General features: G+C 42.0%; 2 protein-coding genes across 4 annotated transcripts in view; one reads left to right on the top strand and one right to left on the bottom strand.

Annotated features, from left to right (window-relative positions):
• The first annotated feature begins 8022 nt into the window (after window positions 1-8022).
• LOC123182247 (peptidyl-prolyl cis-trans isomerase FKBP20-1) lies at window positions 8023-10641 on the top strand. Of its 2 annotated transcripts, none has more exons than XM_044594751.1 (7): window positions 8023-8180; window positions 8266-8322; window positions 8947-9078; window positions 9341-9474; window positions 9561-9640; window positions 9732-9824; window positions 10284-10641. In XM_044594751.1, the coding sequence occupies exons 3-7, from the start codon at window positions 8970-8972 to the stop codon at window positions 10426-10428; spliced, it is 561 nt and encodes a 186-aa protein (XP_044450686.1). In that variant the 5' UTR covers window positions 8023-8180; window positions 8266-8322; window positions 8947-8969; the 3' UTR covers window positions 10429-10641. The 2 variants fall into 2 exon arrangements, with proteins under 2 accessions (XP_044450686.1, XP_044450687.1); XM_044594752.1 differs by having other exon boundaries at window positions 8048-8180; window positions 8263-8322.
• A 114-nt stretch (window positions 10642-10755) lies between these two features.
• LOC123182246 (probable protein S-acyltransferase 16) overlaps window positions 10756-15496 on the bottom strand; it is a 6052-nt gene continuing 1311 nt past the window's right edge. The window contains exons 2-8 of one of the 2 annotated variants that reach the window (XM_044594749.1): window positions 12813-12905; window positions 12632-12733; window positions 12472-12549; window positions 12282-12380; window positions 12100-12195; window positions 11109-11250; window positions 10756-11018 (exon numbers count right to left, since the gene is read on the bottom strand). In XM_044594749.1, coding sequence (XP_044450684.1) covers window positions 11110-11250; window positions 12100-12195; window positions 12282-12380; window positions 12472-12549; window positions 12632-12733; window positions 12813-12905 — 609 coding nt within the window. In that variant the 3' untranslated portion in view covers window positions 10756-11018; window position 11109. Of the gene's footprint in view, window positions 11251-12099; window positions 12196-12281; window positions 12381-12471; window positions 12550-12631; window positions 12734-12812; window positions 12906-15496 lie in introns of both variants that reach the window. The other variant, XM_044594750.1, reaches the window with a different exon arrangement.

Raw genomic sequence — 15496 nt, 5'->3', positions numbered from 1 at the left:
CTTCGTTCTTCAATCCCTATCTTGAGCTGGTGCTTCAATCTTGATCTTGTGCCTGTGCACAGTTAGGCAACATGCCCGGGGTCTGTTGCACCGACACAATTGTTTCCTTAGGGTATCTTATGAAGATGCACTTCTCCGATTTGGGTTCGAGCTTATCAGGCTGAAGCCTTTTGACATAAGTGTCGCAACCCCAAATTTTAAAAAACGACAGCTTAGATTTCTTGCCAAACTACAGTTCATACGGTGTCGTCTCAACGGATTTAGACGGTGCCCTATTTATCGTGAATGCATCTGTCTTTAATGCATAACCCCAAAACGATAGTGGTAAATCGGTAAGAGATATCATAGATTGCACCATATCTAATAAAGTACGGTTACGACGTTCGGACACACCATTACACTGTGGTGTTCCAGGTGGCGTGAGTTGTGAAACTATTCCACATTGTTTTAAATGAAGGCCAAACTTGTAACTCAAATATTCGCCTCCACGATTAGATCGTAGAAACTTTATTTTTTTGTTATGATGATTCTCCACTTTACTCTGAAATTCTTTAAACTTTTAAAATGTTTCAGACTTGTGTTTCATCAAGTAGATATACCCATATCTGCTCAAATCATCTATGAAGGTCAGAAAATAACGATACCAACCGCGTGCCTCAACACTCATCGGACCACACACATCGGTATGCATTATTTCCAATAAGTCATTAGCTTGCTCCATTATTCCGGAGAACGGAGTTTTAGTCATCTTACCCATGAGGCATGGTTCGCAAGCATCAAATGATTCATAATCAAGTGATTCCAAAAGTTCATCCGCATGGAGTTTCTTCATGTGCTTTACACCAATATGACCTAAACGGCAGTGCCACAAATATGTTGCACTATCATTATCAACTTTGCATCTTTTGGCATCAATATTATGAATATGTGTATCACTACGATCGAGATTCAATAAACCATTTACATTGGGTGTATGACCATAGAAGGTTTTATTCATGTAAACAGAATAGCAATTATTCTCTTACTTAAATGAATAATCGTATCGCAATAAACATGATCCAATCATATTCATGCTCAACGCAAACACCAAATAACATTTACTTAGGTCCAACATTAATCCGAAGGTAGAGGGAGTGTGCGATGGTGACCTTATCAACTTTGGAATCACTTCCAACACACATCATCACCTTGCCCTTAACTAGTCTCTGTTCATTTTGCAACTCCTGTTTCGAGTTACTAATCTTAGCCACTTAACCGGTATCAAATACCCTGGGGTTACTATGAACACTAGTAAAGTACACAACAATAACATGTATATCAAATATACCATTGTTCACTTTGCCATCCTTCTTATCCGCTAAGTATTTGGGGCATTTCCGCTTCCAATGACCAGTCCCTGTGCAGTAGAAGCACTCAGTTTCAGGCTTGGGTCCAGCTTTGGGCTTCTTCCCGAGAGTGGCAACTTGCTTGCCATTCTTCTTGAAGTTCCTTTTTTTTCCTTTGCCCTTTTCTTGAAACTAGTGGTCTTGTTAACCATCAACACTTGATGCTCTTTCTTGATTTCTACCTTAATCGATTTCAGCATCACGAAGAGCTCGGGAATCATTTCCGTCATCCCTTGCATATTATAGTTCATCACGAAGTTCCAGTAACTTGGTGATAGTGACTAGAGAACTCTGTCAATCACTTTCTTATCTGGAAGATTAACTCCCATTGGATTCAAGCGATTGTAGTACTCAGACATTCTGAGCACATGCTCACTTGTTGAGCTATTCTCCTCCATCTTGTAGGCAAAGTACTTGTCAGAGGTCTCATACCTCTCGACTCGGGCATGAGTCTGAAATACCAATTTCAGCTCTCGGAACATCTTATATGCTCCGTGACGTTCAAAATGTTTTGAAGTCCCGGTTCTAAGCCTTTAAGCATGGTGCACTAAAATATCAAGTAGTCATCATACCGAGCTTGCCAAACGTTCATAACGTCTGCATCTGCTCCTGCAATAGGCTCGTCACCTAGCGGTGCATCAAGGACATAATTCTTCTGTGCAGCAATGAGGATAATCCTCAGATCGCGGACCCAGTCCGCATCATTGCTACTATCATCTTTCAAATTATTTTTCTCTAGGAACATATCAAAAATAAACGGGGAGCTACATCGCAAGCTATTGATCTACAACATAGATATGCAAATAGTATTTGGACTAAGTTCATGATAAATTAAGTTCAATTAATCATATTACTTAAGAACTCCCACTTAGATAGACATTCCTCGAGTTATCTAAATGATCACGTGATCCATGTCAACTAAACCATGTCCGATCATCATGTGAGATGGAGTAGTTTTCAATGGTGAACATCTCTATGTTCATCATATCTACTATATGATTCACGTTCGACCTTTAGGTCTCCAGTGTTTCGTGGCCATGTCTGTACATGCTAGGCTCGTCAAGTTTAACCCGAGTATTCTGCATGTGCAAAACTGTCTTGCACCCGTTGTATGTGAACGTAAAGCTTATCACACCCGATCATCACGTGGTGTCTCGGCACGACGAACTGTCGCAATGGTGCATACTTAGGGAGAACACTTATACCTTGAAATTTTGTGAGGGATCATCTTATAATGCTACCGCCGTACTAAGCAAAATAAGATGCATAAAAGATAAACATCACATGCAATCAAAATATGTGACATGATATGGCCATCATCATCTTGTGCCTTTGATCTCCGTCTCCAAAGCACTGTCATGATCTCCATCATCACCGGCTTGACACTTTGATCTCCATCGTAGCGTCGTGGTAGTCTCGCTAACTATTGCTTCTACAACTATCGCTAACGCATAGTGATAAAGTAAAGCAATTACATGGCGTTTGCATTTCATACAATAAAGCGACAACCATAAGGCTCCTGCCAGTTGCCGATAACTTCTACAAAACATGATATCCTCATACAATAATGTATATCACATCATGTCTTGACCATATCACACCGCAACATGCCCTGCAAAAACAAGTTAGACGTCCTCTACTTTGTTGTTGCAAGTTTTACGTGGCTGGTACGGGCTTCTAGTAAGAACCGTTCTTACCTACGCATCAAAACCACAACGATAATTTATCAAGTTTGCTGTTTTAACCTTCAACAAGGACCGGCCGCAGTCAAATCCGATTCAACTAAAGTTGGAGAAACAGACACCCGCCAGCCACCTTTATGCAAAAAAGTTGCATGTCTGTCGGTGGAACCGGTCTCATGAACGTGGTCATGTAAGGTTGGTCCGGGCCGCTTCATCCAACAATACCGCCGAATCAAAATAAGACGTTGGTGGTAAGGAGTATGATGATCACCACCCACGACTCTTTGTGTTCTACTCGTGCATATCATCTACGCATAGACCTGGCTCTCATACCACTGTTGGGAAATGTAGCATGCAATTTCAAAAATTTCCTACACTCATGCAAGATCTATCTAGGAGATGCATAGCAATGAGAGGGGGGGAGTGTGTCTACGTACCCTCGTAGACCGAAAGCAGAAGCGTTTGATAACGCGGTTGATGTAGTCGAACTTCTTCTCGTTCCGACCGATCAAGAACCGAACGTACAGCACCTCCGAGTTCTGCACACGTTCAGCTCGATGACGTCCCTCGAACTCTTGATCCAGCAAAGTGTCGAGGGAGCGTTTCGTCAGCACGACGACGTGGTGACGATGATGGTGAAGTGATTCGCGCAGGGCTTCGCCTAAGCACTACGACAATATGACCGGAGGCGTAAACTGTGGAGGTGGGCGCCGCACACGGCTAACAATGTTTGTTGTGTGTTCTAGGCGCCCCCTCCCCACATATATATAGGTGGGAGGGGGAGGGGGACAGCCATGGGGCGACCCAAGTAGGAGGAATCCTACTTGGGGGCCTTGTCCAATTCGGCCCCCCCTACCATCTTTTCCGGAGAGGGAAGGAAAGGGGAGAGAGGAGGGAAGGAAGAGGGAGGCCGAATTGCCTCCCCTTCCTTCTCCCTTCCCCCTTTCCCTTCCCCTTCCTATTCGGCCAGCAAGGGGGGCGCAGCAGCCCATGCTGGCTGCTCTGTTTCCCTTATTGGCCCATTAGGCCCATATCTTTGCCGGGGGTAGCCCGGAACCCCTTCTGGTGACCCGATACGTACCCGGTACCCCCGGAACACTTCCGGTGTCCAAATACTATCGTCCTATATATGAATCTTACCTCTCGGCCATTTCGAGACTCCTCGTCATGTCCGTGTTCTCATCCGGGACTCCGAACAACATTCGGTCACCAAATCACATAACTCATATAATACAAAATCGTCATTGAACGTTAAGCGTGCGGACCCTACGGGTTCGAGAACTATGTAGACATGACCAAGACACCTCTCCGGTCAATAACCAATAGCGGAACCTGGATGCTCATATTGGTTCCCAAATATTCTACGAAGATCTTTATCGGTCAAACCGTAATGACAACATATGTTATTCCCTTTGTCATCGGTATGTTACTTGCCCGAGATTCGATCGTCGGTATCTTCATACGTAGTTCAATATCATTACCGGCAAGTCTCTTTACTCATTCCGTAATACATCATCCCATAACTAACTCATTAGTCACATTGCTTGCAAGGCTTATTATGATGTGCATTACCGAGAGGGCCCAGAGATACCTCTTCGATACTCAGAGTGACAAATCCTAATCTCGATCTATGCCAACCCAAAAAAACACCTTCGGAGATACCTGTAGAGCATCTTTATAATCACCCAGTTACGTTGTGACGTTGGATAGCACACATGGTATTCCTCATAGTGAAAGGAATATGTATATGACATGAAGAAAGCTATAGCAATAAAACTGAACGATCAAAATGCTAAGCTAACGGATGGGTCATGTCCATCACATCATTCTCCTAATGATGTGATCCCGTTCATCAGATGACAACACATGTCTATGGTTTGGAGACTTAACCATCTTTGATTAACGAGCTAGTCTAGTAGAGGCTTATTAGGGACAAGGTGTTTTATCTATGTAACCACACATGTATCAAGTTTCCGGTTAATACAATTCTAGCATGGATAATAAACATTTATCATGATATAAGGAAATATAAAATAAGAACTTTATTATTGCCTCTAAGGCATATTTCCTTCACCCACACCTTCGAGAAGGAAGGTGTCCATTCGCCCCGCTTGGGACCGACTCTGCTCCGCCATCTGAATGGACAACGATTCTGAATGGCTAGACACAACATGATGCGCCAAAGATGGTGTACGACTCGCCGCAACTCCAATAGGCGCGGGCTGCCCAGGTCATGTTCCACAAAATGGGCGAGGATGACATGGTACATTTTTTACCCCACTTTGTATTGATTCATTCATTTGTTGCGTATGTCATAAGATCAATTTAGGGATTAATGTTGGATATGCCATTGAATCAGTTTGTTGCATATGCCATTGAATCTTTTTGTTGCATATGCCATTAGTTTATTTTTGTTGTATAATCTCTTAGGAGGTTATCATGGAGTACATGATAAATGACGGTCAAGAGTCTATGTATTATGACTTGCGGGATACCCACTCTCCTATGCATGATATTAGGCAAACATCAGGCACTCCTAACAAAACATATATACCCAAAGCAAGAGGTCTGAAGGATGTTTTGTTGTGTCAAGCTTGGTTGGCCACAAGCATAGACGGATAGACCCTATATATGCAATCGAGCAAAAGGGAAACAAGTATTGGAAAAAGCTCCACGAGCATTACCATGAACGCAAGGAATATGTGGAGTCAAACCCTATCCATACTATCCACAATGAGGCCACTCCAAAATAGATGGTCCACCATCCAAGAGAGCGTGAACAAGTTGCAGCCACTATTCTTTTGTGGTTGGCCGAAACCAAAGTGGCATTGGAGTCAATAGTCATGTAAGTTCACTTGCTTCGTTTTGTCATCATTTGCATTGCGAACTTTGTCTGCTCCATTCTCACGAGTGATTCTTGTTTGCTAGATGGAGTTGGCGGCCACTTTGTAGCGACAAACCGAGGGGAAGCCATTTACTTTGTGCTATTGTGGTTGAAATTGAATGGGAAACCAAAGTGGAAACAACTTGTCAATGACCTCAAGAACAATAAAAAGAAGTTGCAGAAAAACGATGGCACAAGCTCCCAACAATCCATTGGATTGGACGATGAAGATGAGGAAGGTGGAGGAGAAGAGGGACAAGCCACCATGCCAAAGAGGAACTGTCAAATCATGGGAAACAAGTGGGAGAAGGGTAGAACCGCACATGGCTCCGTGACGAGCAGAATATCCGCCACATGGACAAGCATTTTTTCCACCAAGGAGGAGAAAAAGAAGAAGATGTACAAGCTCTTCTTAGATGTGCAAAAGGAGATGATGGATTGGGATCGGGAGAGGGTGAACAATAATAAGAGCTTGAGAGGGAGAAGCATGAGGCGTATGTCGAATGGGAGCTCGAGAAGGCAAAGACTTTTAGGGTCAATATTCAGCTCGAGAAAGAGAAGGTGCAGCTGGCTCGGGACACGGAGGATTCGAGGTTCATGCTGGCTTATGCTACCGTCTTGGATCCGGAAAGCAAGAAGTGGCTTTAGGCTAAGAATAAGGAGATCAACATGTGCAAAGAGAGCATGGCCGCTACTGTCGCGAGCGAAACTTTCATTCTTGTATCGCCTATCTATGCATTGTCGTATTTCATTTTGCATGTTGAATTGTGGTTTATTTTGCATTGTTACATTATTGAGTTGGTGGTGAATTTGTGCTATATTATGGATGTGTATGGCTTTGAGAGTTTGGATATGAGGGGTGTCGTTGCCCGAGAGGACAAATGAGTAGTTGTCTGGCGATGCGTCTGTGGACGTTTATGGAGTCAAATTTGCCCAGTCCAGTTGTATATGCTCTAAGAACACAGATGAATATCATAATTTTCATTCATCACACTCATGAAAATATTTTTGAGTGAACATCCAACACTATATATGTGGCCAGTCTTAGGGAAAGTGTGAAGTACAACATTTGATGAGTGATAATCTAGTATTCGCTCACCTCTACTGTCTTTGAGCCCTACCCCCCTCGACCGTGTCAACGTTCTAAGAAAAATATAGTGTTACTCAGGCACAACCACAAACAAAATTATAGATTATCATGGGTTTTGATTTATCCACTTTCTAAAACTTAGCAAACAATGTGCTTCTAAATTTTGAAAAAAAATCTAGAAAATCACTCATATACTAGTAGATATCGAGTTTGAAACTTACCCTTGTAAAATTTTGTAGAATCATATGACGATTTGTGACCTGTATGAAAATGAGAAAACTATTATTGTATTTAGGATCTGAAACTTAAATCGTAGCACTATCATCTACTCTTTTTACATGGGTCAGAATGATCATGCTATTTTGCGAAATATCACATGATTAAGTTTGTAATGAATACCTACCGCATGAATCCTTTTATGGAGATAATATTGAAAACTCAAGTTTTTTAAAGCAAAAGGTATTTCAAGTTTTTCATAAACACAAGATATTTCAAGTTTTAAAAATTCAAGGGTTTTAACCTCCTTTTCTAAAAACAGATATTTCAAGTTGTCAGCAATATCAATATTGGATACCATGGTGGCAACAAGATTTATCCCCAATAGCTCCTGACTGGTTAATACTCCCTCCGTCCCAAAATAAGTGACTCGACTTTGTACTACTAAAGGCTAGTATAAAGTTGAGTCACTTATTTTGGGATGAAGGGAGTATATTTGAGTGCTGCCATGTAGGTCTGCCTTGTTGGACAGGCAACAATTAACATTGAAATCCAAAACCTAGATTTTTGGAATTGACCTATCTAGTTTTTTGATATATTTCGAAGAGAATGATTAGTTTTTTATAGTTTGCACAAAAGATATTGAGTCTATACAACATAAAAAACTAGAAAATTTTGCATTATTTTTTAATAAAGGAACAAAGGTTTTTTAATGCCCACAAAAAGTTTTTTTATTCTTTTTCTTTGGAAGGAGAATACTACAGTCCGTAGTAGTGGCGACCGAATCGAATCAACGGAGGGCATCCTCCGGTAAAAATCACGCGAAACCATCCTCTGATTCCCCCTCCCCCTCGTCCCATCCAGATCTGTCTATCATCGTCGCTCCCTCCACTCTGAATTCCCCTCCCCTTCTCTCGGTGAAGGTACGTGCCGCCCGCCCGCCCGCATCCATCTTCCTCCTCTCCGCTCACCCCTTCTAATCCCAATACCCACTCATCCGTTCAGCAGGTCCTCACCGGCGCCCCCGCTGCCACGGCCCTCTCTCCAAATCGTCGCCGACCCGAGGTAAATTCTACCTCCCTTGCCTGATTTTGTCATGGACCTGTAGTAGATTTTGTTGCCGTGGAGGCCTTTAGGTCTCGAATAGTTTAACACAGACTCAGTTCAGGTTGTGCCATGCGGTAGTTACTTGAAGAAGATTGCAGTTGCCTCTAGGTTCGGCTTTAAGCCTGCAGGTTGTTGATCTGGGAGGGGCAGCACAAGTAACTTTTATAGGTTACATAAATGCATACCGGGAGAAGATCTCCTAAGGACATGCTAAGTAGGGCCGCGCTACCACTTATTGGAATTGTTTTGTGTAACTCAGCTGTTGGAATTGGGTTATTTGTGAGACTGGTACTCTGTGTTTTACATTTTTGTTTTGATGAGGAAAACGGTTATAGAGTCTACTTGAGTGTTGTTCGATATACCTTCAATTCATTGACGATTGTCTCTGGGGCCCTTTGTCGCACTGCCAACCCGAAGTCTGAAACCTTGATTTTAAAATTGGCTTCAAATTTAATTGCAAGAATTTAGACAAGTGCAGGAACTGACTATGTTATGCATTTTCAAGTGCTTGTGCCCATTAGTTTGATCGAATTTGGTTTTGCTAGAGCACTCTAATAATGCTCTGTTCTTTCTTGCTTTCAGAATCTCCGTTCAACAGCAAGGTCATGGCAGAAACCATTGATCTAACAGGGGATGGAGGCGTTCTTAAGACGGTGATCAGAAAAGCAAAGGATGATGCTATAAGCCCATCCGATAGCCTTCCATTGGTTGATGGTACTGCAGTCAATACATAGCCCTCTGATCTGAGTAAAATATAGCCATAAATAATTTATTTTATATTTGACTGGGCGGTTGCTCATGGTTTAAGTTATGGTAGAAGTTTTTTCTCTCAAGTGCTTCCAACGTTTTTCCATTCGGCTACTTTGCCCCTGAATATTACGGCAATGCACTTTTCTATGCAATACAGTAAACGGATCACTGCTTAATCTGCCATGTTGGGTTAAACATTTGCCTTCGTACACTTTTCTATGTGCAGTTCATTATGAAGGGACACTTGCTGAAAATGGCGAAGTTTTTGACACCACACATGAAGACAATTCTATTTTTTCATTTGAAGTTGGCCAGGGAGCTGTCATTAAAGCATGGGATATAGCCTTAAGAACTATGAAAGTATGTGAACGTTTATAATTGCTTGCTCAAATTGATAGCCTCGAAAGTTTCTTTCTAATATGGCACGGTGTATCGGCATGTTGAAGGTTGGCGAGATTGCAAAAATAACATGCAGGCCGGAATATGCGTATGGAAGTCCAGGCTCGCCGCCAGAGATACCAGCGAAGTTTGTTTGCCATTTCACCTCTTGATTGACTGAAGTTGTAAGCATCCCGAGGCCAGAAGTTTCTGTAACAAGGTTTGCTTTGTTTCTGCAGTGCAACACTCATTTTTGAGGTGGAATTAGTTGCTTGCAAGCCAAGGAAAGGTTCAAGTCTGGGCAGTGTATCTGATGAGAAAGCCAGGCTAGAGTAAGACATCTCCAAGTGTTTCCTCTTTTATATTTAACGCATCAAGTACCCAATAATCAGATGGTGGTCGACAAAATCCTCAATGAAGCTGATCTGTGGAGGTTGGCACTTGGCAGGGAGCTAAGGAGTTCAGAACTCGGCCTCTGAATGCTCGTCCACCCCATAACATCTCTAGACAACCATAGCTTTTTTAATCCTCCATTTTCAAGTGTTTTTGCCCTTTTTTTTCTGTTTCTATGGGGTTAGTGGAGCTTTTGCTGTGTTTTTGGTCAGTAGTACAGTTAAGCCAGTTTTGGCATTTTTTTTCTAATACAGAAGTTAGTACCCAATAATTATGTTAAACAGCGTGGGACATCATATTGGAATTCTTGAGAGCTACGTATCATGTCTATTATCCATTTTGTAGCATCCTTGTGATTGTTAAAAAGTACATGATTTTTTATGCATAAATTTTGATAGGGAGCTTAAGAAACAGCGGGAGCTGGCTGCTGCCACCAAAGAGGAAGAGAAGAAGAAGAGGGAGGAGGCAAAGGCCGCGGCAGCGGCTCGTGTGCAAGCCAAACTTGACGCCAAGAAGGGCAAGGGAAAAGGAAAGGGCAAATAGATTACTCCCAACTGATGTATTAGTAGTTGCATTTGCTGCTGAGTGCCGACTGTTGTAACCTAGAAAATAATCTGCACGAAGCATCAGACTGCAAGAAGATTGCTTATTGGCTACTGTGCTTTGGGGGATGCTACATGGCCTATGTTGCCCAGCACCAGCCGTACTGAAAACACTAAATAATTACAGCAATCTTCTCCTGGCTTTTACACAAGATATGAAATGTCAACTCTTCTGACCGAGTCATTTTTACTGCACAGCAATGACATTTCCGTGTCTGATAATGTAATTGCAGATGTATACAGCACATGTGACATTTACTTCTGAACAGACGTGCATCTCAGCAAAATTTGCTTTGATATGCTTTTGCTTCCGAACACAGCATGTACATTTACTTTACAACACGAAGGGTTAAGCTTTTTGTGTACAAACACAGCTGAGACCGGATTATGAGCTGAGGCAGCAGTCATCTTCCTCATACTGGAAATACGACCATCTCAAAACGAAACCCTGGAGAGGTGGAAATACTTCTGGATCCGGAGGCATCTTTTCTCATATCTTACATTTGAGGGTTTTAAGAAGTATCCGCTAACCTGTTACGATCCGAAATGGCTCAGAAATGGTATACTTTGGGCACTTGAATAGGAATATCAATCCCCTTTCTCATATTAGCAACTATGTACCTCAATGTGAATGTAATGCTATCTTTTGTAAATCACATGGCGGTGTAGATGGTAAAATATCATATGATGCACGGAACCGTAGGCCATTGCCTGTATTGACTGATACTGGGCAGAGCCAGCAGAATATGCTACGCCCAAGCACCTGTGGATAAACAATCGGAAACATCAGAACATATAACACACGATGCTTTCCAGGGTTAAGAAAGCAACCAAGCAAACATGATTATAGTTCGGGAAGCGGCACCGCGCAAGCCCGCATCATGTAACTGGCACCACACAGGCCTGACAGCAGACCGCCTACATCCTAAGCGTAGTGCTACGTGCTACGTGCTTAACTATGAGTAGAGTACATGCAGCGGGGCCGTTGTTCAATTTAATGCACTAACTTCACCACTCTGGTTGAAAGCAATGAAGGGAGGTGAACTACTACACTGATTACCTGTTTCCACAGTTTGAGTTAAAACTTTTATATAACACCCTAATGTGCAAAAAGGGTAGCCCGAGCACGTAGTTCCCTCTTGCGTAGGGTCCGGAGAAGGGTCCGACCACTTTGGGTTTTTTGTACGCAGACTTTCCCTATATTTCTGCAAAAGGCTATTTCCAAGACTCAAACCTGTGACCTCATGGTCACAAGGCAACACCCTAACGTGCAAGACCAAAATAAAGATACATGTGAAACGCACATACCAACAGCATGGCATAACTACATGTGAGAATTTAGCAAACATTATTTAATATGGGTAGGAAGGAATTTTTTGGAATATACAAATGTGCAAACTTGTGGAGGGGTGTATATAGCAAAATCTGCTTTGGAGTCAGTATCAAAATTGTGGATATCTTTAAATGGACAATAAAGCTGTTGCCATTAACATTGTCTCTGAAAATCAACTATTCCCATTCCGCATTCATATCTTAATATGTGAAACATTTAAACAGCTCAGAAAATTGTTAGTCTTTTTCGTCGTGAATAGAAAATAGTTCGCCTTCTTACCGAAATAAGATTCTCATAGACACCAAGGTCATATGGATGATGATAAAGGTCTCCACCCTTTTCTGCCAACCACATTGCTCTAACTCCTTCATGGTACTGCAACCATCAATAACAAGTGTTTTTAATATTTCCTATAAAGATAGTGCTGCCCAACATCAAAAGAGAAATTTGTTGTCACAAACCTCAATTGTAGTTTTATTCTGTAATATGAGGTGGATATGCCAGCCCAAGAGCACCGACAGCGCCAGAGTTAATGGACAAAGAATGATCCCACAAATAATCTGTCCATTTGGCAAGTTTCATATTTTTGTGAGTAGTTCAGATGAACATGCAGCATGCTAGGTAACTAAAAAACAACGCAAGAGTACTTACAATCAATGTTCTAGAAGAATCACTGCTTAACTGTTCATCTTTCGGAGCACTGTGAATGACGCTCCCCACAATTAGAATCTGAGATGGGAAAATATACTTTTCAATGCTATACCACCCCAAGAAATCATATTTGCCAAAGTAATCAAAGAAACTGAACTACCATTGAATAGAAGCTTGCAATTACAGCATACAATACAAAGACCAAGAATATCTTGTAGTTTTCGTGCCCAACACAGTTATTAATCCAAATACAGTGATGGTCCTGCACATAAAAAGTTAGTGAAAACGTGAAAGTGGAGATAAAATAGAAGGATCATCATAGAATTAGTACTAGCCAGCACCATTTTCAGAACACATCTCTTGCACACACGGCAATGGTGTGCGCGTGGGGGCTTATAGTGGCCACATTTCTGGCAGTATCTCAAATCACCACCCTGCAAAAACAGTACAGATTGAGTATTTTGAGACAAGAAACTAATGAGAAGTTAATTTTTGTCAGCTATTGTCACGGAATTGTACTCCAGAATAAATCAGACAATGGGATTTCCCTGCTTATTTACTCCAGAATAAATCAGACAATGGGATTTCCTTGCTTATTTACTCCCACCTCGACCTTACTCCCATGCTAAGCTAATCTCCCTTTCATTTTCCCCATTTTTGGTACTCCCTCTGTAAACTAATATAAGAGCGTTTAGATCACTACTTTAGTAGGCTACTTGCCGACAGCAAACTCTTCGTTTAATACCACAAAGCAATTTGCTTAAGTCACCTTAGAGCTCAATTTCTTCAAGAAGCAGCGGTCCAAAAATCTTGCGTTGACTACCTCAATATTCTTGTTTGTTATGCTTAAATGTTTGTAGGCCCAGCGACAGAATAAGCTACTTACAGTGATGTCTACCGTTAAACACACCCATGGACACAAAACAAACTAATAAAGGGAAAACGGAAACTTGGGTATACCATGGGAAGAGGCCAAATAGCCATATTCACGCAGAGTGCTATCTATTTATCTGCATTCAAGTATTCAACCGTCGCATTCAGTTTGGAAAATGCAAGATAACAAGGCATAAAATCGGAAGCTTTGCATGGTATCTAACCGCAATACCCACCAGGGCCACCATTAATAAAAAATTAGCAAGGCCAGCTGCTGAATTTAGAGGCACTTTAGTTTGCCAATAGCTTGTGCTTGTTTGGTTTAATGGCCATGGATAACACTTTGAAGAGAGGATATCCAACCTCTCATTGATAAGATTTTGAAGAGGATGGCTGGTTGGAGGGGGAAGTTACTGTCCTACTCTGCTAGACTAACCCTCATCAAGGCCTGTTTGGCCAGTATCCCTGTGTATCTACTGTCCTTCTTTAAGTTTCCTAAATGGGCTCTAGACTTAATTAATAGTCAGCTAGCTCATTGTCTATGGAGTGACTTTGAGGGGAACAGAAAGCTTCATCTGGCCAATTGGCACTTGGTCTGTATGAAGAAAGAACATGGTGGGCTTGGGGTCCCTAACATTAGGGATCTCAACCTATGTCTATTAGGCAGTTGGGTCAAGAGATATGCCCAATATGAGGGCAAGATCTGGAAAACCATCATAGACAAAAAATATATTAGAAATGCTCCTAATATATTTGCCTGTAGGCCACAAACCTCCTCAAGCTTTTGGCAAGGAGTTATGTGGGCTGCTAAAGCTCTTAAGTTCGGCTATAGATGGGTAGTAGGAAATGGGAGGAAAATTAGATTTTGGGAGGATATCTGGTTTGGAACCTCCCCACTCTCTGTCCAGTTCTGGCCTTTATACTCCATTTGTCATCAACATTGTGTGACAATTTCAGAAGTTTGGGATGGGAGTAACATTAAGCTTACTTTTAGGAGGGTTTTTACCTCTACTATGATGGAAGAATGGTACTGCCTTGAACAAATTATAAAAGAGACTGCTCTTAATGGAGATGAGGATGCTATGGTCTGGCAGTATGAATCTAAGGGAATTTACTCTTCTAGCTCTCTCTATGCCATCATCAACTTTAGAGGGGTGACACCTGTCTATATTCCCTCTGTTTGGTCTATTGTTGTGCCACCTAGAATCCAAGTTTTTCTCTGGCTTCTAGCACACAATAAACTTATGACTAAAAATAATTTACTTAAAAGGGGATTGATAGGAACCCAGAGTGTTTATTCTGTTCTGAGCAGGAGACTGTAGACCACTTGTTTTTTGGCTGTGCGGTTGCTAAAAACATTTGGAGTGAAGTCTCTTTGCTCTTCTCCACAGAATTAGGATCTAGCTACCTTTCCATTGCCAAATTTTGGCCTGCTAACAAGAAACATGAAGTGCTAAATGCTTTTTGTGCTTGTGTCTTGTGGAGCTTATGGAAAATTAGAAATAAGCATGTTTTTGATAATGCTGTCTGGTCTGACACTAAACAGATCTGGTGGCTAATCTGGAGGACCCTCAAGAGGTGGATGATTCTGTACACCAAGGATTCGCTCGAGAAAATGCAGAAGATACTGGATTGGGTATCCTGCATACTCAAAACTCCCCTCCAGTTGACTTCGGGATGAAAAGAGACTTGATGGACACTGGAGGTGCCACTCATGCCTCTTCTCTCTCCAAGTTTGCCTTTGGGATGCGCAAAAATGGCTTTCAGAGTCCAGACATCACAAGGCCGGATGATTCACCAACAAAAAAAGCGATTCAGGCGAGCTCAAGCCCTGCATCTCCCCTCGACTGGCCTGGCACGCCAACTCAACCGCTCAAGAAGATGAAAGGTGGGCTTCTGGAGCAGATCAAAGAGGTTCGCCTGATGCTTGCTGCAGAAGACAAGAGGATGTTGACTGATGCTTGCTGCAATGGCTCTGCTCCTTAGCATATCAGATCATCTGTCTGTGAACTAGAAACTGTCAGTGTTTCCAGATAGGAGGGAATTGGTGAAACCTGAAATGTAATAGGCTGTAGGCCTTGAATTTTTCGTTTTCGTTCCGTTTGTTTCTTGCTCTTTCAGAACGTGCGTTTGAGGCATGCTTGGTTGTTGA

Source organism: Triticum aestivum, chromosome 1D (assembly GCF_018294505.1).
Source record: "Triticum aestivum cultivar Chinese Spring chromosome 1D, IWGSC CS RefSeq v2.1, whole genome shotgun sequence".
Lineage (NCBI taxonomy): Eukaryota > Viridiplantae > Streptophyta > Magnoliopsida > Poales > Poaceae > Triticum > Triticum aestivum.
This window is presented reverse-complemented; position numbering and strand designations above follow the sequence as displayed.

What these genes read in the sequence shown, in the direction of transcription:
- LOC123182247 (XM_044594751.1), top strand. Translation starts at nt 8,970, where the DNA reads ATGGCAGAAACCATTGATCTAACAGGGGATGGAGGCGTTCTTAAGACG. An exon ending in TAGCCTTCCATTGGTTGATG is followed by an intron (nt 9,079 to 9,340) that starts GTACTGCAGTCA and finishes TTCTATGTGCAG; the next exon opens with TTCATTATGAAGGGACACTT. An exon ending in GATGAGAAAGCCAGGCTAGA is followed by an intron (nt 9,825 to 10,283) that starts GTAAGACATCTC and finishes AAATTTTGATAG; the next exon opens with GGAGCTTAAGAAACAGCGGG.